Source organism: Gasterosteus aculeatus, chromosome 8 (genome assembly GCF_964276395.1).
Source record: "Gasterosteus aculeatus chromosome 8, fGasAcu3.hap1.1, whole genome shotgun sequence".
Classification (NCBI taxonomy): Eukaryota; Metazoa; Chordata; class Actinopteri; order Perciformes; family Gasterosteidae; genus Gasterosteus; species Gasterosteus aculeatus.
In genome coordinates this window covers 8,769,072-8,789,882 of record NC_135695.1, presented here as the reverse complement: position 1 = coordinate 8,789,882, position 20,811 = coordinate 8,769,072, and the positions used below count along the sequence as shown (strand labels likewise).

Genomic DNA, 20,811 nt, shown 5'->3' with positions numbered 1-20,811 from the left:
ACTGGTGCCTCATAACCAAACCTGTTAAACCGTTGACCTTGTCCACTGAAAAAAAATGAAAATATCACATTTAGTATAAATTTTCTGAACATTTTTAATTGCCATTGATTTTATAAAACATTTCCTCAATATACAAATATCAGCAGAAATACACAGGTAATAAAATTGTATAAGATGTCAAAATGACTTGGATGCTATCTTCATCACAGTTAAGTATATTAAATTAACTATTAAAATCATAGATGACAATCTTGAGTTAAAGAATTCATCCTTGGAATTTCCTTCATCGGCCTCAATGATGTAGTATAACTGTTCACAGATCAGCACCTGGTTTTCTTTACCGTCACATTGTTTGTATTTTACAGAAACCTTTGAGATCGACAAAGTCGCTTTCAGCAGGAACTTAATAATCCATCAACTTCATGAACTTGTAACCACTCCTATGCAGCTCCTCTCTCATCTCCCTCTGTAGAGCCAAAGGCTTCATGCAAGGCTTTGCTTAGCAGCGCCAACAGGTCAACAGCCCCCCCTGTTCCCCTGGGCAGGAAGAACTCTAGAGCGCAAGTGGAGGCGTGAGGAAGCCGCACGCCCGACATTGCTGCATCCTGGAAAGTGAATTAAAAGGTGATATTACTCTGACAATAAAGTTTATCTCGCATCTTCTTAACTGTGAAATCCAAACCACAAAGAAATACTTTATGAGTTTAAATAAAATTGGAATGATATACAAGAATGTTTTTTTTTGTCTATTACCCCCATAAAAAGCCTGTTAATGAAAGGGGTCAAGTATTAAATGCATATTAATGAATCAAAATGTTCAGTATCCTGTAAACAATAAGTTGGCTGGAGGCAATAGATTTAAAACCTGTTTCTTTAGCATTCAAAAATAAATTGACCGTTTTCGTCAAATGCTCTGACATGTTAATAGCGATTTGACCACAATTATGGTTTAATGATCATGCGGCTAGGAGCCCCGTTGCAAAGATTCAGAGGCGCATGACAAAGCGCCTGCAACAACGTGAAGAGACTTGCTCCCTTTCTTCCGATAAACTGGAATCCTACTTGTCTGCAACAGGGCTGTGGATCGGAGTTAAAGATGCGTTATCGCTAATGACACATAGCAGAAGGGGACAATTACAGCCAGCAGGAGGTCAACAGCACGTTGTAGTTTTTTATTAATTTAACAATGGCCGGCTTGTGAGATATACTAACCTGCGAGTAAAAACGTAGTGAGATCATTCTGGAGAAACCGAGAGGAGGCAGATGATCAGCTCCACTGATGAAGGCAAGGAGGTCCTCAAGGGAAAAATGTGCCTTACCATCTGCTTGTGGACACGGACATTTTTTGTGAAAAGCAATCCCTGAGACATCTTTTCACTCTCGTCCTGCGGGCGTCACTGTTCTTACCGCTGACCAAAGTGAGGACCGATTCCCAGTGTCCAACTGTTGCCTCCTCGCTCGCCTTCAGCTGGCTGTCTGGGAGGCTGTAGCAGATGACGAAAAGCCGTTTGAACTCTTCCAGGGTCAGAGGCGGCTGCTGTGTGCTCGTCATCACAGGCACAAATTCCTCCCAGTTGGACTGTACCGTTTCCCACAATCCACCGCAGCTGCTCAGCCCCTCTGTGAACTGGGAGATCATACTGGCCACCCTGGAGGACAGCAGTCTGGGTGATTGTAGGCTCACATGGCTTTTTAAAATACATATATATATATATATATATATATATGCAGCAGTCATCATATAACAGAGTACTTTAATCAATAAATATATGAATATTTTGTACTCCAAACCAGTGAGTTGGGCCTCAACTACAAGTGTGTGATTGCATATGTATTCACTTTGTCTGTGTGTCAAACCTGTGGTATATGTAATGTTTGACCAGGCGGACATAGATGGATGGTAGTTCATCAGAATGGGTTGAATAGACTCCAGGGATCCCACAGCTCGAAACCCAGTCACACAGACTGGGGGAAAGCAGCTTGACATCAGTACAACTATGCATCTAAAAAGAGGAGCAGAGGAGCATTCATATGGTGTGTGTGTGTGTGTGTGTATTAAATATATGTTTGGATAGTGGACTGTTGAGTGGACAGAAAACAAAGGTTTGAAAGGGAAATGTCATGCAACAAAGGTCCCCTGCTGTAAATAAATAGGTTTGGTAAATATATTTGTGATCAGGTTCTCTCAAATTGATTACAAATTCCAGAATCTCTGGAAAATAGTCCCTCATACGTACAGATAAACACTCAATTCCTATTTGAATTTTTCACGACGTATTGTTTATATCCTATACAACTAAAACAATGATTCCCATCAGTGAACCAAATTAATCACAGCAATCTAAAACTGATTTTTATTTCTATCCGCCCAAAGGACATATTTGTAAGTATTTGCAGTGTGTGTTACCTGTCGCAGCCTGGTCTGTACTTCAGCATCAACTATGTCCCTCCAGCTGAAATCCTCCAAAGATGGATTCTGACCACACAGCAGCTATGACAATACAATGACCAAGAGAATATCTATGTGCAAAAACTTAAATAACACAGATAATGCAGCTGCTCGGTGAATAAAAAATGTGTTTTATACATTGTAAATGATGAAACTGTATCTACATAATAGACCTGGAACAGTGCAGGGTGGAGACAACGCGGTCCAGGCCCGCCATGAATCAAAGACCAGCCAATCAATAGGCCTGCTTCGTAATACCGCTTATCTTTAAGAGCTTCAAGGTCGTAGGTCAAGAACAAACGGCCCGGATGACCCTCAAACACGAGACTTTGCTGCAGCTCCAGCAAAGTCAATCTGTGTGAGCAGACGTTAAAAACAAAGTCGGTGATTCACAACATCATCAAACAACATCAAACAATTTATACCATGAAAAATAAAAACGATGCGTTTCATTCATATGCATTCATTCATGAAAAAGGCAGTGAGTCATTTTAAAGTCAATAATCAGAATAATTATCACAACCTAAAGAAGTCTCTGAGTGAACCGTCGTGGCCGTCATTCTCCTCTCCGCTGAAGGAGATGATGGGTGGCGTCCTGAACGAGAAGTCCGGCCTCCTCACCACCTCTAGAGCACTTTGGAGGAGGGCTTTGCTCCTCACCTGGATGTGAAATTCTCCGTCCCGACCCCTGTTCTTCTGTCTGAACAGTCTCAGGATGCAGTCGAGGTCACGTGTGAACTGCACACCAGCAGGAGAAGGATAGAGGAAGACGTAGAGGAAATGGTCTTTTTTCTTTTCTACCTTCTATTCAAACAAATATTGGGCCAAAAAAGGTGGATTTGTAACATCTGCAGTGTAGAGAACTCACCTCCTCTGGTTGGGTCGGTCCTCCCAGTTGTTGGTATTTTTCCGAGCAACTTTTGTTCCCCAGACAAAACTCCTTCCTGGCAAAAGAAGCACATTCATATATTCATACCCAGGGAATTCAATTACACGGTTCACAATTCATTTCATTCAAATTTTTAATTTGTAAGAAAAAACCGGAATTGCTTTTTCACCGGTTCACCACAGCGGCCTTGCTTGCTTTCATCTCGGATTCTGCCTGTTGAGATAAGAGTATTTAATTGTCTGTACTTTGAACAAAAATGTAGTTTAATAAATTAGTTTAAATTGATGCACTACTGAAAACTAAAATAATCGCACACTTTCACAACCCAAAATGATCTGTTTGAGACCCACGTGGTATCCCAAAAGACAAAGGACAATGATTCTGGAGTTATGGCACAGCTAATGCATTGAATGAACGGCATTTTACAGATCCTGCGTAGTGCAGACTTATGGAGTTGACACAAGACAGTTGGAGGCTCAATCACTTTATTTTTGTTAATGCATTTAAATGTGTGATTGTAGTTATTGAGAAAGATGTAAATTAGAGTACTTCCTCCTACTACTTCCTTAAATCAGAACTGCAGAAGCACTTGTGGTTTACCTGTGGGTAGTCCTGTTGGCTGAGGATGTACAAAGCACCATGTCCAGAGATCCTGAGTACCTGCTCACCAGTCCAGCCCTCTGCAGGAGTGTCTGGGACGAATAGCAACCCAGAGCCCATGACACACTAGAAAGTACACATACCATCAGACACATACATGCATAAAAGACGTAGAAGAATAGCAGGGAAACTGTAAATGTAAAGTTAAACAGGCTCCCACAGGGACAGAAATACACACCTGCAAAAACGTGAAGCTGAACCTTTGTCCCGCTCGTTTTACAAAACGCCCTCGGAAGAGCATTGCCAGCCGACTCTCCATCTGATTGGTCGACCATTCATAATCAATGGAGATGCGAGTAGTCATTCCCATGGCGACTAGAGCTGCTTTTTCCCTGCCTCGAGGAACAGTGCGTCTAAAAGAACAGAGGCGAACACGTCCTTTATTTCATAATAATATCTTTACTAGATATTATGTACATCACGTAAAATTGGCCTTTCGCTCAATAAAACATATGATGGAATAAGAGAGGTCCTGGAAACACTTAATCACCAACGATGGAAAAGATGGTCTTGCACTACAATAACAAGTTTCACCTCTCCAGCTGTGCCAGGTAGTGTCCTCTGGGGAGACAGACCACATCTTTGACCACCAGTCCTGTCTTCCGCGGAGGGTGTCTTCTCCACTTAAGACGACTGACTTTGTTTGGAAATGGCTGCAGCTCACAGATATCACACAGTAAATCATCGGAAAAGTAATCAAGAACAAATACCTAATAGTATTTAATAAAGTGAAACCCTAGGTTCAAACTGATGGTCAGCTGAAAAAACATCTTGCTACAAAGGAAACTATTGGGCCTTTGCCCTTATTTTCTGACATTTTTTTCAGCAAACATGTGGAAATGAGTCAATATCCCTTTAAGATAAGCAGACAAGCAGGACCATGACTGAAACTAAAGATAAGAGATAAATGTTGATTGATTGAATCAGTCAAAAGGCTTTGTTTGGTTTCACGTTTTCTTTCTGGACTCAGTTATTGCACAACAGCCCTCTATTTCTACCAATACACAAAACCCCACACAATAACACTTTCACATTGTTGCGATGGAAGCAGGCAGACCAGAGAACCAAACAGCAGTTTCCTCCTCCGTGTTTGCACACGTCACCGAGGCTGATCAGGAAATGAATGAATAAAACCTGAGGTGACATACCAGGGCCACGATGGAAGCATCACCTGGTTTGATTGCCATTTGCTCACGATCACACTCTTGGAGGGGAGAAAACACCTGAAAGAAAGAGAAAGCAGATGATCTGGTTGGGAAATACAAAAACCTGACATGCTAAAGGAAGCTGCTCAGCAGTTTGTATTTCATTCACAAGCTGTAGGTTCAACTCCTTTTAAACAGTTCATGAAGTGGGGATGGGACGATCGTTTGAATTGTTGCTCTTTCCATTTGTTCATTTATATGCCTTCATGCTTCACTAATACTTACTGACCTCCATTTCTATGTGAATATCCTCCACGAATCCTTGGAAAGGAGAGCAGGACTCCGTTTGGGGCTGTGCCTGGTTCCCCGAGGGTGCGTTCTGGACCTCTGGCTCTGGTTCCTCCTCACATTTGGGTACGAGTGGATTGTTCAGGTGTTTCTGGGTTCAAGAATAACAAAATAAAAATAATGATTCGCCATACGTTTTATAAGGATTTGCAATATAACTAGAAAATATATTTGGGATTTGGTTTATTTTGGTTGAAACATTTAATCTACTAGTACTATATATTCTCACTTGCCAAATGTAATTGGTATCCGTCAGTGGTATCCAATTTGATCAGTGATTGGTTTGTAAAAGGAATCTCACTCCTTTTAAACTACAGTTCCAACTAGATTCTTGGTAGGTTACAAATAAAACGGATAACATTTACATACATAAATTGGGTACAAAGGCCTTTTTTTTATCTCTCTTAAGTCTGAAGGTATGAGCTCACATTTTGCAGAGAATACCATTTGTACTTTCTGTTAAAGAGAACAAGACATTATGAAACACAGAAATAGCAGTTTGAGGATCATTACAGTCTTGTTCTAGTTCAAATGTCTTATTCTACCCGAATGCTCAATGGCTCAATAAAGACAGAAGACGCACCTGGTCATAGCTCTGTTCTTCCTCCGTCTCCTTTGTTGATGTCCCCATGCAGGGCTCCCCTGAAGAAAACAGCTCCATCTCAATGTTGTCTGTGAGGGTCAGCGAAGCCACATTCTTTTCGCCCAGCTTCATCTTCTCTGGTGGAACTTTTTATCTCAGTCTTTATATCCTTTCCACTATATGCTCCACTTTTTGTCAGAACCAACTTCTTTTACTCTTTCTGCAGTTTACTCTTCTCGCACCTTTTTGTTTTGTCCTTGCTTCAGCTTTCTCTTGCTCTCCATTTATTACTTGATCTTTTGTCCACTCATGTTTTTCATGTACTGCTTTCTAATGCCTAATCTTCCTTTCCACCCAAAACAGTTGAAACTCCAAACAGTGGTGGACCTCCAAACATCTGAGCTCTCGTTACCTCAAGGTGTGATCTATCACAGGTTGACACTGATTGGCTCAGAGCGATGCTCTCCAGACGTGATTAGATCTGTGAACTGTGCTGCAGTTGTCATTGGCTGAGAGGTTTGTGATGAAGCTCTAGTTGGTTCTGCAGTTTCGTAAGAGTCGCACGCTTGCCTGTTGTTGGTCTCGGAGCTTTTGAATAGTTTATTCCAAGTTCTCCATAACGAGTCAATGTGCTAAAATGAGTTCCGGCACATGAAAGGTCAGATAAACTTCAGAAAGATGATTAACAAGATTGAAAAGACAAATACACAACTACAGTCATTAATCAACCCTTTACACATTTGTTGTGTCCTGCTTCATTAACCCGATGATTTAGCCCAAAAAAATAAAACTTTAAAAAAAAGGAAAAAGGAAGTTGTGAAGAAGAAAACCAACCCAAATATTTTCATGGGCTAGTGGTTTTGTTGACATTGGGATCACATTTGGATAAAGTCCAAAGACTTGCTGATTGAGGAAGTTGCTGATTGAGGAACAGTTTTCCACAGAAAATATATCACACTTTAGAAAAGGTTTTAAGAGTTTGAAGACACAACAGAATGTGTTTGTTTTTTTATTTGCCTGCTTCAATAACCTAATAATTTAGCTACTTTTGATTCATGAATATCTCATAACTGCATGTAAGCTACAGGAACAAAAGGAGTAAAATTAAAACCCATATTATGTGAACACTTTTCTCAAAATGTCTCTTGTCTTTGTTAATTACTGCAGCAGAAGCAGTGTCCTACTGGCTCACTTTTAAAATCTTGCTTAACACACCTCATTCCTGTGGTGTCAAAATCTGTAATCAATGTCAGTCAACTGAGTCGGCAACGCAAGGAATCCATTCAAAGACTCACAACAAACGTAACAGGTCAAGTTACACCATGAGACTTAAAACGCAGTGACCCATGGTATTGAAACAAAAAATAAAGAAAGTCAAAGAAAGTTGTGAGTAAAAAAAAAAACCCAATTATTTTCATGGGCTTGTAGTTTTTTAGACATTGGAATCATATTTGGATAAAGTCCAAAGACTTTCTTGTTGGGTAAGCAAACAGTTTTCTGCATTCCTGAGATTTCACATTATGATTACATTATGTTTCCACAGAACAGTGGGATTAAAGATTCCACAGAAAAAGGGTGGTTATGAGCCATAACAGGGTGGTTATGAGCCATAACATCAAAGGTTTTCATATTCCACTCCTAAGGTTATATGAGTTTGAGGACACAACATTTAGTTTTATTGTTTGTTTTTAACACTGGATCAAAAAAGGTTTAGGAAGAAAATCTAGTGGTGGACGCTGCAGCTTTCAACTATACACTTATCAAGGTCCTGGTTTCAATAACCACAGCACTTGTTTCAGGATTACAAACTGTTAAATAATAAATAACATAAAAATATACCATTTTTATAATAGCTTGACATTTAACACATACAGTAAGGTCCACAAAAAGACACAACCCAATGTTAGGAATGTGGCAAAAACAGTGGCAAACCACAAAGTTGTTTTCCTACTCTTTTTTTCCATATTGGACAACATGCCGCTCTCCAGAGAAACCTGAAACCACTTCTTATTGTCCATATCTGCTCGGAAGGACTCGCTCTATAGACCGGATTCTGTTGTTGTGTATCCTAAATAGTCTATGATCTTCTTTATCTGCATTGTCAGCTAAAAACAAAGAGGATACATCACCACAGTGACTGATTAGATGTTCCATTTATTTGCCTAACATTCAAATATTAGTCAAGTATTTGTGTAAACATTAACACAAAAAAACCTGTACACGATTGTCTGAGGACAAACCGAGTGCTGACAGCACAGAAATAAAAGAGCCAGCATGTTTTCAGTATTGTTATATTGAATAACTAAATCTAACTAAATAATAATAATAACAATTAAAGCCAAATTACTGGCTGAAGGGTGGCACATCGGTCCGTGTCCACTCGTTTCCTTCTTGTAGTTGGTATGTGTGTGTGTGTGTGTGTGTGTTTCATGCAAGCAGATGTCTCTGGCTACACGTAAGCAGGTAAGGCAGGAAATACGAAGCGGTTCCGTCTTCAGGCATCAGTTCCAGGAACTCCGTGGGGCTTGTCTCCATGGCAACCACTACCAGCGTCTCTGTTGAATGAAAAAAGGCAACATAAAATCCTCATCAGAGGTGATTTTATCTTCCTGAACATATTGAGAAGTTGTCTTTCTATTGGTGCCTACATTACTTACAGGGCTACGTAACTCGATTCACTCGGTTGAACAAACTGCGTTGCGGTTTAAACTGGTCTCTGCCAGTAATAAAAGTGAGTGGAGACAAAAGTTAATCCTTCACTCATCCCCATCCTTTTGTTCATGTGTTACACCCTGTGACCATAGTTGCCCTGCTGGAAACCACCGTGATTAGGATGCCCTTTTCAGATTGATGACTAACCTGAACAATATTTCTGTCATCGGTGGAAAGAGAAAACTTGGCAGTGTTCAATGTCAAGTCAAAAATGATTCGGGTAAACAAAGTCCTTTGAGTAAACAATGTCAAGAGGCCTTAACACTGTGGTACTTGACAGCAGGAAGTAAATTGACCCATGATATTTAGTTGCATTTCCTGTGAGCAAAAAACCCCAAATATTTTCATGGACTAGTGGTTTTGTTGACATTGATCCAAAGACTTGCTGATTGAGGAAGCAAACAGTTTTCTCCATGAAATATAACACACTGTAGAACATTTCAAAGGTTATACAAGTTTGAGGACACAACATAATATGGTTTTATTGTTTTTTTTAACGGTTTAGGAAGTAAATCCGGTGGTGGACACTGCAGCGTACTATACACTTAGCTAGGTCCTGGTTTCAATAATCACAGCAGATGTTTGAGGGCTATTAACTGTTGGATAATAAATAACGTATAAGAGTACGGTCCACAAGAAGACACAAACCAATGTTAGGGAAGTGGCAAACTAAAAAGTCATTTTCATTTTGCGTATTGGATTTATAGGTTAACATTCCTGATGTTGTTCGGATGCCATTTTAGCCGCCTAACCTAAACAATATTTCTGTCATCAGTGAAAAGAGCAAACAAGTACTTTGAGTAGAATGTCAAGACGCCTTAACACTGGGGCACTTTTGACAGACTGACATACAGGTATTCTGAGGGAAGCTTCTACCTTTGAGAGCAGCCAACAGGATGCTGTTGTCAGCGGCAACTCTCGTCCTGTTACAAAGCTCTGGGAGCAGCTTCTGCCACCAAAGCACCTGCAGATATTAGACAAGACAGACAGGGTAATACCTTGGATAAATCACTGCGTGTAGAATGCAGAACTAAACATTCAGACATAAAACTGGAGTAAAAATGTAAGACATTTACAGTTACAGGCCTACTGCGCAGTACGAACCATGTGACTATCTTGTAAGTGGTGGTTAGCGTAGGCTATGATGGCCTGAGGACATCGGTCCAGCAGCTTCTCGATGCTGCTGTCGTACTGCCCCCTTCTGGTGGCGCAGAGGAGGTGCAGGCTGAAGCCCCATAAGGTTTCGTCTGAAAGACGCTCCATCAGAGGCATGACGGAGCCCACTGACAGCGACGGGCCACAGAGGAGAGACTGCAGATGGACATAGGAATAAAATCACTGGACAAATGTGAGATGGAGAGAGGAGGAACAGCGGCTTAAAGTGGCAAGTGTTACCAAACAAACAATTAATAGATATAAAATCTAGAGGTTTTAGATATACAGAGTCGCTAAGTCTACATCGTCACACAAGCTCAGATTTTCTATTCATTTCTATATTCTCATGTATATTATTATATTTTATTTTTTTTTTAAAAGAGTGTATCCCCGAGTTTGTCCGATGTTTTGAAAGAATATTTTCCAGAGAGTTACGTGTTTTTGTTGTGGAAAGTTTTTTCAATTTATGTATTCATGTTTAGTAGGATTCAAAGACATTCAACTTTAAAGACAACATTTAATAAATATCCACATTTAAAAAGTACTGAGGACATGACCTCTGTGTCCTTCATAGTAAGGGAACTACTATTACAAGATTAGCCTTGACCATCAGGCTGTAATTTCAACATGTGACCAAAACAACAATTGCCCTTTTATAGCGGAACTTGAAAGATTAATTTGGGTGAGAAAAGGTCTTGAGTCATTGCATTGCACTGTTGCTGTCATTGTCATTTCCGTAAATGTATTTCCTTCCTATATTACAGTGAAAACCCAAAAGTTACGCAGCTCTCATACAGATCATGTAAATAGCTGTATTGTTTCCTCCAACTAAACATGGCTCTATTCTTGGACCAGCATTCAAACTAATATCTGGTCAATGATCTCCTATATTCATAATATGACTACATTCTCACTGAAACAATGACATGTATGACATATAGAATGAATATTGTTGTGTTCACAGACTAATTACCTGGAGTTTGTACAGCGCCTCCTGGTGTTGTGAGCTGGTTGTGTGCGCTGGATTGAGAACGATGAGCCACGGGTACAGAGCACCGTAATGGGAGCATGAGTTTATCTGAGATACACAATCAGGCAGGACCCTCAGTGAATGAAGTCCACAAAACACATTCCTGAACATCCCGCTGGTTATACACTACGACGGCTGTCAGTTAAGGCCACGGGGCGCAGAGTCAAACCGAACACAAGCTGTGATATTGGAAACGAAGGGCAACAGCAGTCATCTTCAGCTACTGTACCAGATCGTCGGCGCTCTTCAGTGGCCTGCGCTTTGAAGGCGCGTGTGGCCCGTTGGTGTGCGTTTCCGAGGGTGTGTTTGTCAGTCGGTCGATGTAGACGGACGCCACTCGGAAAAGAAGTTCCTGGATGATGGTTTCCTGTGAGGACGCCATGAGCATTGCCTCCCAGAAATCCACCTGTAAGCAGTTCTCACAGTCCAGCTCCTGCACGCACACATATTTACTGCCATTATTTTCTAGATCTTCCATACAAGACGGATCAAGATGGACAAATTGTTGTCAGCTTGAAAACAACATAACAAATCCCTTGACTGTTTCCTTCTGGCCCCTTAACCTTGAATTACCAGGCGCTAAAAACACACAAACACACCTTGAATATGTGATCAGCGTGTTGCAGCTGGACTTTGTTGTTTTCATGTAAAGCCACCACGGCAGCCACCAGCAGTCCTGGTTGGGACTTTGCCAATTGGCGGGTCAAAGCTGTGGGACGGACGTGTGCGTGCTGACCTCCATCCCCGCCGTGCAGCAACAGCCTAGGTTCCTCGATGAACCCGTACACCAGCACCATCTGAACAAAACCAGAGAGGGCTGTGGGACAAATCTTAATTGTTGGATAACTATCATATAACTATCATTTGCTCCACACACACACACACACACACACAACACCCCGTACCATCCTCTAACCTCAGCGTGCCTTTCCATCAGACGCGTGTACTCTGGCAGGTCTTCCAAGCGTAACATCATGGTTGCCATGGTGGTTGTCAAAGGAACAGACACGCCAGCTGTGTTTTCCAGATGTTGTAGGATTTGCAGCGTCTTGGCTGGACTGGTGTTTATCAGAGACGGGCTGGCACAAACACTGACAAGCTGCGAGGGCTCTGATTGGCTGAAAATGTCAATGACCTCATCAGCAGCCTCCTGCAGAAAATTAATTCTATAATTATTATCTTCTTTAGTTTCCATGTAAATTCATCTAATTCTGGACAACTGATGTTAAAATGTTTATTGGAAACTGACAGTTTTCAACATAATGATACCTTTAACACACATCTCTATCCGCCTTACATGATACAAGCACCATGTGAGGGCGTTGTGCTCACCTGGCTGAGAACCTGCTCTGTTTCTTCAAACAGGTAATGTTTCAGGTAGAAGAGGAAGCCGGGGCCGTAGGACTGAGGCCTGCCGGCAAGTGGCCGGTTCCTGGCCATGAGCTCTGTGACCGACAAACCCGACATCCTGTAGTACGGCAGAGCCAGGTGGCACTCCCTCTGACTCCCCCTTACAAAAGCACGGAATTATTGCTAAAATATCTACAAAGCGCAACACTTGTGATCATCAATAATTCATTTAGAAAAGAAAGGCCAAAAATTCAAGGTATCTGAAGACGTCACATTGGGGTTCTTGGAAAATTCTGATGTTTTATAGATAAAAAAATAATAATAATAATAATAATAATAAAAACAAATTAAAAAAATATTAATTAATCATATTGAATCACAAATAGAAAATCCTTAATTGCCAAAACATATTTGTCATGTGCCAACTCAAACAGAAGCGACCATATTTAAAGTACATAAGTGCACATACCTTAATGACAGCCAATGCAATTATTGTTACATTAAATACATATAAAAGCTGTTTGAAGGGATGTTTGTCTTCTTGCAAATTGTGTGCATGTGTGTGTGTGTGCATGTGTGTGCATGTGTGTGTGTATTACCTGCTGAAACAGTCTCCCAGCTGTGCACAGTTCTGCTTGAATGCCTCCTCCAGTTCCGTGCTGTCTGTGCGCACAGCGGCCTGTTTCACAGATGGTCCTTCTGTATCGGCCTGCAGAGACGGAGAGGAGTCCTCCTCGATGATTCTCTGCTGCTCTGATGTTTGGAGTAAGGAGGTGCGCAGGAGGAGGTGAGCTTCACTCAAGAGGTGCCGGAGACTCTGAGCCTGCGGGTTGGTCTCTGCGTACCGCTGGCTGTATTCAACCTGAAAAACAGACATATGGGCGAGTAGAGAAGAGTCATAAACATGCAGCATGTACATATTCAATAACCTTCACATCTTCAGAGTAAACCCTTTGTATTTTTCATTTCCCTTTTTCAACCCTAAAACCATGCCTTTACAAAATACAAAAACAGTAAGAAAGGCAAAAAAAGCCTATTCTGATAAACAAAATGAGAACAAATACAGCAGGAAAATATTTGAAATAGAAGAATAAAAGTTGAAATAATATTACCCTGTCAATCTTTTTTTTTAATTTTGTATATTACGTCATGAATAAATCTCTTTAAAAAATATGCGAATACAACAATAAAGTGATTCATTCTTGAAGCAGGTTGTGTGTTTGTGTTACCATCTCCTGGTAAAGAGTGAGGGGGGAGACGGTGTCGACCACGTATAGATTCCATCCGTGTCCTGCAGTGCTGGTTTCTTTTGGGGAAGAGATTGTCCACTTCCTGCTCCTGGGGTCAGAGGTCAAAGAAAAAATAAGCGAACAAGCGAGATGAGCTTACTCCGTTTTGTTTCTCATCAGCACATCTTAAAATGTGTGAACTGTTCATAGTGAATTTCCAATGAATTGTGAAAACAAGAAAGGACAATGAGGAAAAACGTAAATATCTGCTGGCAGGGAACTTAGAAACTGACGTTTGGCGAAAATATTTCCTAATAAAGTTTATTTTAAGTTATATAACTCCAACAAATGTCAGTAGTTATCTACAGTTTGTTTACCTCCATGCTTTGTTCCTTTTGTAGACATGTTTCTAAGTGGGTCATATATCAGAGTTTACAGGAGCCAAAACAAATATTGATTCACCTTGAATTAGCTGTTGTCGTCGTCAGGTAACACAATATTTAATACATCCGTATCATAGAAAACCAATGTTGGTCAAAGATATTTAACTAATCCAGAATATGGGAGTTTTTAGGTAAATTCATTTTAAAAATAAAATGTTTAAATACATGCATGTTACCCTAATACAAAGACATATCACCAGATAACAAACAAACAGTGACAAATGTTAGTGCACAGGTTGGCATGGTAGAACGGTCGTGTGTGCCGATGACAGGTCAGTCTGTGTGTGCGTGACGTGCTGGTTATCAGTCACGACGTGTGACCTCAAACCCTTAGATCTACCAATCATACACCTTTTATAACTTTCACCGAAACAGCGCGGGAACAAAGATGATGGTTGGATTCACCACTCTTGAACTTCCCACAGAACAAGCCCCACACTTTATGAATAACCTTTGCAAGTTTACATTAAAAACAAGAGCATCCGAGGGGCAGACTGAGACCACATATGGACTTTTGGGTGTTCCGACATTGCCTGTGAAAGGCTGGTGTGTGTGTGTCCAGAATCGCTCGTGCAGAGGGTCACAATGACGGCAACGGCCAGCCCTGAAACACTTCTATAAATAGCTTTGTACTTTTGGAGAAGGCGGCATTATCTAAATCCTTAAGATGATGCCAGAAGTAATGGTGTATTACTTTATTAAAATTGGAATTACATACCGTTTCCTATAAATACAAGAACACGTGTGCGTACGAGTGGTTAGGTTAGCCAAGTAAAATCCAAAGATCTTACTTCAGTAAAAAATTAGTTTGTGAGCAAAACGTCACACACACCGCGGATCGTTAGGGAGGTTATGATGGGACTGGTTTAGGAACTAAAACAGGAAGTGTCGTCACTTTTGGACCAAACTGCACAAATTTTGATCAATTAAACATGGGCTAAAATCATCGTCTGTTTGAGGGTTTTAGTTTGTAGCCAAATGGAGATACTTGATTAATAATGATTGAACAAACATTTGCATACCGAAGATGTTGTTTTTTTCATAGTAAAGGATTTTAGTATCGGACACATTCCGATTTTAAAAAATGGCTCGGAAACGAGATACTGCAGCCGTACACGTGGTCGCTCAGTCCAACTGCAGTCCCTCGTTCCCAGTCGCTAATGGTCGTCACTGGGGGCATCAACGTTAAGCTATGATAAACCTCTGAACTAGAGGATATAGGTCGGAAAAATTAAAAAGTGGGACTTTCGTATTTGAGAGACTTATATTAATATAATATAATAATATTTGTTGAAAAAAGTAACCCTTATGGTGTCACATGAGGGAATATAAAATACAATTTTTAAGTAGGAAAAACCTGCTGCACTGAAGTTCCAGTTTAGGCTCATTTCCATTTCCTCGCACAGCTAGGAATACAGCTGACAGCTAAAATGCAAAAAAATTGCTTTATTGAAAGGAAAAAAAAATATCCTTTTCTTTTCATTCTGTGACTTTAAAAGGAAAAACCGAACAGAATCCACACAGGTTTTCCCTTTAAATAAGGGAAGATATGGGTGAGGATTCCAAGGGATTGCTGGCATTGCAGCTTGGCCTAGAAGTGACAACTGAGGCGGTGGGGGGGTTTGGGGTTTGTCTTACAGGAAGGGGCGTGAAAGAAGGCTCTCCAGAGCTGGCGTGGTTGCGGGATCGATTCCCACCGCCAGCAAAATACCAGTCAGCAAGGTGTGCTCTTTCAACTCACTAAAATAACAACATACACACGTGAATGAATGTATACCCGCATGCACCCGCACACACACACACACACACACACACACTCTGTGTAATCATGTGATCTGCACACAACCGCCAAGTGCGGTGGTGTCTGTTAACTGCATTGTCCGTCTGTGTGAGAGACTCACAGGCCTCTGCGTTGTGTGGTGCGTTCAGGTTCCTCTGTCGTCTCTGCGTCGGCGGCGGATAGCAGGACAACATGGTGGCCGTAGACGCACACTGAACGCAGACCAATAAACAGCTGTATCCTGAGGGCACACACCTCCATGCTGCAGGGTGGACAGGCCTTGCACAACGCACACAGAGAGGAGTGTGAGGAGACTGAATCAGTGAGTGAACCAAGTGAGAGGCCACTCACCGAGGTTTCAAAGGGGGAGGCTCATACCTTCATGGTGCTGTCGATGTACGGGTCTTCAATCCTGGCTGCTACTGCTGCACAGCGCACTGTGAAACACTGCAAAGCACTCCTACCAACCCCACACAGGACTCAAACTTAGTGGTATGCAAAACAAAAGCATTATCCCGTCAAAGTAATTAAATACAGCACTGAGACTGAGAGCCTGTTTACGCGATGGGAAAACGCGTATATTTTCATGCGTTTTGGCCTTTCATTTACACAAAAACGGAGGTTTTATCACGGAAAACGATCATTTCTAAAAACTCTGGCCAAAGTGGAGATTTCTGAATACTCTGTTTTTGTGTTTGCGTGTGAAATAGGTCCAACGGAGTTTTAGGTTTTCAAACGTCACAGTATGCGACTTGTTGTTGGCTTTGAGAATTCTGATTGGTTTGCATGTCTTTACCCTTCTCGTTACACTGCCGACCACAGGTTTGGCATAGTTATGATGGCGTTCGGGGCCGTATTATGCGGGTTCATATAAACAGAAACTTTTTTGAAAACTGAGGGGCAGAAATATTTGTTTCTGTAAATATCCGGCTATGTGTAAATGTGGCCTTATAAGTAATACGTTCTGGATAAAAATGAGCACTGTAATTATGCTCATTTGCAACCATCTACTATTTCTATCTGCTCATTTGCACACTGGGAGCATTCATTGTGTTCACGCCAGTAATCTGAGATAAGAGTGTTTGACATGCCAACCAGAGAAAGTTGAGGTGAGAATATGGTCTTGAATGAGGTTCAACAGTCTCGAGTTTAATACATGGATGTTTTTTTTACCAGCTGGACGTACTTTGTAATGACGTGCAACAGGTAGTCTGTCAGCACCGCCTTCAGGACCTTCTCTGGATACTGATAGGCCGAGAGAAGCTCAACGCCACCCTTCAGACTGTACAGGTAGCCGGCGGAGGGGAGAGAGAAGAAGCAGAATACGCATGATGGTTCTTGCAGGGACATGGACTGATTCCCTGGAGCGAGTGAGACAGAGAAACACAGAAACAGTGTTATATATTATATTATGCAATACATGTACACAGTTATTTGTTGTTTCACTGACAAACTATGTGGAAAAAAGCCTGTCTGATTTCATGATGTTTTTTGTTGCGCTATTCAGAAAATAAGGAAAGTCCATTAAAATTGTTCTGACAAACATGGAAGTTGAGAAGTAACCCCAAATACAACATTTGCTTTTTAATGTCCCGACACCCATATCAGTACGTCTTGCTGGATGGGAGGACTGACCGGTGAACAGCGGGTAGAGTTGTAGGGAGTGGAGTTGCGTCTCCTCCACACTGCAGCCCTGGAAGAAGTCTGGAGTAAAACGCCTGCAAGAGATGAAGCAGAAGGTGAGTAAAACTCACAAGAATATGCTCTGTAGAGATCTGAGGGTCTAAATGTTCTTTAGAAAAACACACACACACCTGAAGAGAACATATGACAGCGTGTATTGTCCTTTACTGTCCTCCAGGCCGGTCTTCTCTATGCTGACAGCAATGTCACAGTCTTTAGCTCGATCACCAAGCAACTCTTGGTGTATCGGAAGGATCTGAAAGTCAACATGATCTTCCAGATGATCTGCTGCACATAAATACACGTTAAGCCACACAAAAGTCAAAACATTTTTCCCAATAAACATTTTGACCTTTATTATATTTAAACTATATTTGATTATGATTTTCTGGATGCGCAACAGACATAGTGTGTTTTCTTACAGTCAGCTAAACCAAGAGACGGAGATTAATGACAAGAGGGCAGAAAACACACACTTTTCTTTGTGTCCGATTCCTCCAGGGTTTTAGGGTCAGAGGACGTCTCCAGTTTTACAACCAGCACTTCCAGTTCCCCCTGCACTGCAACATACTCTCCACACAGCGCCACCTAGGGGTCAGAGGAGGGAGAGTTTCTGAAATACCTGAACAAAAGTAAATGCGTCTTATGTTTGCGATATCATCAAGAAACCTCCTCAACACAATGTTAAAACAACGTCATCAAAATAAATGAGAACCAAAAGGTGGATATAAGCTTGATATTTTTTTAAGTACATACTAAAAAAGGAAGAAAAAAACAGTTAGTATAGCAATTATTTATTAGTAAAACTGTAAGCATAATAATATATTCAAATGAAGAATAAACATAACGAATAGGAAAAAAGTACCTGTTTAGGCTTCATTTGTGAAAGATGCAGGATAACAGAGCGTTCAAAATCCAGGAAATTGGGGTTTGAATCCATAATCTGACCTGAAAACAAAGAGGACAGATAACCTTTAGGTATTCTCGTTAACAGGAGACAGCAGGTCATCACCACATAGAGGCGTCGTATTCCTGTCACAAACCAGAAATACAAATTGATGAACTACAATTATCTGTGAGAATGGTATGTAACATTATTAAGAGGTATATGTGCTTCTTCGGTTGAGTTACCTTGACTCTGACTGGAACTCTGCTGAGAGTTTGTCCAGGTGCTCTGAACCATCTGCTGACTTTGATTCTGTTGGGTTTTCCAGAGAAAGATCCATTAAGCTATTGCAGTGTTTGCTGTGTCAATATGATATGTGCAACAATTGAATTTCAAATAAAGTAGTTATAAGAGATAAACCGGATGATAAAATGGGACATATGATTGATTTTGTAATACCTTTTGCAAGCTTGAAGACTAAATTTAATTTTAATATTGTGTAAAATGTTCAATTCCCTTCTGTGGCAGGTCTGAACATATACTCTAACCAATAGAACCATCAAGAGAATATGTTGGCCATGCTGTGAACTGCCCACTCTCTTTATATCACATTGGTTCCCACTTTAGAAGGATTCCTCTGTGTTGTGTTACATGACAATAAGGAAGTTAAAATGCCACCTTATCTCAGTCTTGGAATTAACTATTTAAATAAGGTCTATGGACGAGATGAACTCCCAGACTAGCAGGTGGACTCTCACCTGGCTCTGCTGGTTCTGTCTCCTCAAGGTAAACAGAACCAGAGTGTTCTCGCAGCCGACCAGAAGGTCTCCTGTTACTGGGCAACACGCCACGGCGACAGGGCGCTCTGACAGGGGGATCTCAATGATCTCCATCTGCGCTCCGCCCCGCACAGACGCCCCGCGCAGCAGGTGGCCCAACAACCGCACCCCGACACGGGCCTTCCCCTCCGCCTGAATACAAAGCAAAAAACAAGTGGATAAAAGCACATGGAGATGTATATTGCGCTAGATATGCAGACTCTTATTTGAATGAAGGTAGCGCATCATATCATAGAAAAAGAAAAACATGACGGTGTTGATCCATTTCATAGTACTGCAACATAAAGTGCCCACCTGGTAGCGCCAGTTGGTGTATGCTCTCAGATAGGTGGCGCAGTTCTTTCCCTCAATGGTCACCAGGTAATCTCCTGGATGTCACAAGCGAATTGGAAAGGCAAGGAACTGTGTAAGACTTCTTTCTCGCGATGAATATACTCCAACATTCTTGTACAGCTCCTGCTGCGGAGAGGGAGGATGACTTAAGGAGGAGAGGTGGTGTTTTTTTTACCCATCCGGCTGTGCTGAATGCTCTTCACCGTGCCCATGGTGGCGAAGCGACAGATAAGAGGGCAGCCCTCCTTCTCCAAATTATAGGCCTCCACCTTAATTCAAAGCACAACATGGTCAGTACCCCTGCAGAAAACATGCTTTCTCTTGTGTGACTCAAAATGATTCGCACAACCATTCGCATTACTTTATGAGGTTACGCTGATCCTGAGCAGATGGTTAAATACCAGCTTCTTAAATCATTACTGAATCATTAAATAATGCATCCTTGCTTCTACCAATGAAGAATAGTTTTCATTTTCACACAAGTAAATAAAAACATGACCTTGTTATAAAAGAAATATGCATATTTTGTAAGGACACCTTGCATCCTCCAGTAGCCACCACGAACAGGGCTCCACCTCCGCAGCAGATGAGTCCGGGCTCCTGCTCCACCTGAGATACAGAAGATGATTCAACATCTGATACAGACACAACTTCTTACTTTTATCAACAAGCATAAGACATCGTCCACCTACCTGCACTATCTGCTGTGAGGAGAACGGATGGCAGTTGTAGACATGCACCATGTTTAGTCTGTGTCTTGGAGCAAGGCTCCCATCCAGCAAGACACCTACAACCAAAGAAGGCTTATTAGAACTAGAGATCACGAGAAAATGGCCAGTTGGTTATCGGCCAGCTCACATAACAGTAATAAAAACACGTGGGGAAAAAAGAAGTAGGATTGTGAAATATTCCAACTAAATAAAACGACCAAAACTAAATCCCGGGCGGTCCGGCAGAACCAAAGATCTCTAATAGGTGTCACATGCCGCGGTCTTGTGAGCCTGCTGAGGGTGTGCGGTTTAAATTCAGATGAACATATTTCCTCTTCGGTTTACTCACACGCAGAGTAGACAGTCTTTTGGAAAGTGAAGTGAATAAAGTAGCGGATTATTTGTTCAGGACCTACTTTGCTGCCAGATATTTAGCTCGCTCTCTTTCTTGTATCGACGGTTCCTGCACTTTATTGATTTCACGCTGTCAAGCAGGAAGTGAACGTTCAGGCACAACAACAAGCGCCCGCCCCCTTTCGCATTTCATTGGCTTACATTCCGGCTTGATTTGCGTGTGACGTTTACGT

General features: G+C 41.5%; 2 protein-coding genes across 29 annotated transcripts; both read right to left on the bottom strand.

Moving 5' to 3' along the window:
• Window positions 1-76: 76 nt before the first annotated feature.
• LOC120824057 (uncharacterized) lies at window positions 77-6,379 on the bottom strand. 3 transcript variants are annotated; one of them, XM_078108066.1, is made up of 16 exons: window positions 6,075-6,379; window positions 5,433-5,582; window positions 5,147-5,221; window positions 4,533-4,651; window positions 4,177-4,351; window positions 3,939-4,064; window positions 3,508-3,551; window positions 3,365-3,393; window positions 3,318-3,334; window positions 2,973-3,187; window positions 2,614-2,803; window positions 2,408-2,491; window positions 1,858-2,003; window positions 1,408-1,649; window positions 1,213-1,322; window positions 77-605 (listed from the first exon to the last, which is right to left on the bottom strand). In XM_078108066.1, the coding sequence occupies exons 1-16, from the start codon at window positions 6,204-6,206 to the stop codon at window positions 441-443; spliced, it is 2,019 nt and encodes a 672-aa protein (XP_077964192.1). In that variant the 5' UTR covers window positions 6,207-6,379; the 3' UTR covers window positions 77-440. The 3 variants fall into 3 exon arrangements, with proteins under 3 accessions (XP_077964192.1, XP_040040557.2, XP_040040558.2); XM_040184623.2 differs by having other exon boundaries at window positions 3,318-3,393; XM_040184624.2 differs by having other exon boundaries at window positions 2,623-2,803; window positions 3,318-3,393.
• Window positions 6,380-7,724: 1,345 nt separating this feature from the next.
• On the bottom strand, window positions 7,725-20,778 carry hps3 (HPS3 biogenesis of lysosomal organelles complex 2 subunit 1). Of its 26 annotated transcripts, XM_078108048.1 has the most exons (26): window positions 20,641-20,778; window positions 20,207-20,301; window positions 20,052-20,123; window positions 19,690-19,783; window positions 19,476-19,549; window positions 19,101-19,313; window positions 18,588-18,654; window positions 18,322-18,488; window positions 17,933-18,044; window positions 17,588-17,744; window positions 17,409-17,491; window positions 16,960-17,134; window positions 16,152-16,233; window positions 15,895-16,052; window positions 15,632-15,733; window positions 13,551-13,659; window positions 12,921-13,183; window positions 12,304-12,481; window positions 11,888-12,121; window positions 11,571-11,768; window positions 11,201-11,404; window positions 10,915-11,019; window positions 9,891-10,097; window positions 9,663-9,750; window positions 8,732-8,790; window positions 8,213-8,629 (listed from the first exon to the last, which is right to left on the bottom strand). In XM_078108048.1, the coding sequence occupies exons 2-25, from the start codon at window positions 20,255-20,257 to the stop codon at window positions 8,750-8,752; spliced, it is 3,234 nt and encodes a 1,077-aa protein (XP_077964174.1). In that variant the 5' UTR covers window positions 20,258-20,301; window positions 20,641-20,778; the 3' UTR covers window positions 8,213-8,629; window positions 8,732-8,749. The 26 variants fall into 26 exon arrangements, 24 of the variants coding, with proteins under 24 accessions (XP_077964171.1, XP_040040549.2, XP_077964190.1 ...); XM_078108045.1 differs by lacking the exon at window positions 8,732-8,790 and having other exon boundaries at window positions 7,725-8,629; window positions 20,574-20,778; XM_040184615.2 differs by lacking the exon at window positions 8,732-8,790 and having other exon boundaries at window positions 7,725-8,629; window positions 18,322-18,404; window positions 20,574-20,778.
• Window positions 20,779-20,811: the final 33 nt, after the last annotated feature.

Excerpts from the sequence above, each read along its gene's own strand:
- LOC120824057 (XM_040184623.2), bottom strand. The coding sequence starts at position 6,206 with ATGAAGCTGGGCGAAAAGAATGTGGCTTCGCTGACCCTCACAGACAAC. Across the intron at positions 4,065-4,176 it reads TCAGCTTCACGTTTTTGCAG|TGTGTCATGGGCTCTGGGTT; the intron begins GTGTGTATTTCT and ends TGTACTTTCTAG. Across the intron at positions 2,804-2,972 it reads TCACTCAGAGACTTCTTTAG|ATTGACTTTGCTGGAGCTGC; the intron begins GTTGTGATAATT and ends CTGCTCACACAG.
- hps3 (XM_078108045.1), bottom strand. The coding sequence starts at position 20,257 with ATGGTGCATGTCTACAACTGCCATCCGTTCTCCTCACAGCAGATAGTG. Across the intron at positions 11,020-11,200 it reads TGAAGAGCGCCGACGATCTG|ATAAACTCATGCTCCCATTA; the intron begins GTACAGTAGCTG and ends TGTGTATCTCAG. Across the intron at positions 9,751-9,890 it reads ACTTACAAGATAGTCACATG|GTGCTTTGGTGGCAGAAGCT; the intron begins GTTCGTACTGCG and ends TAATATCTGCAG.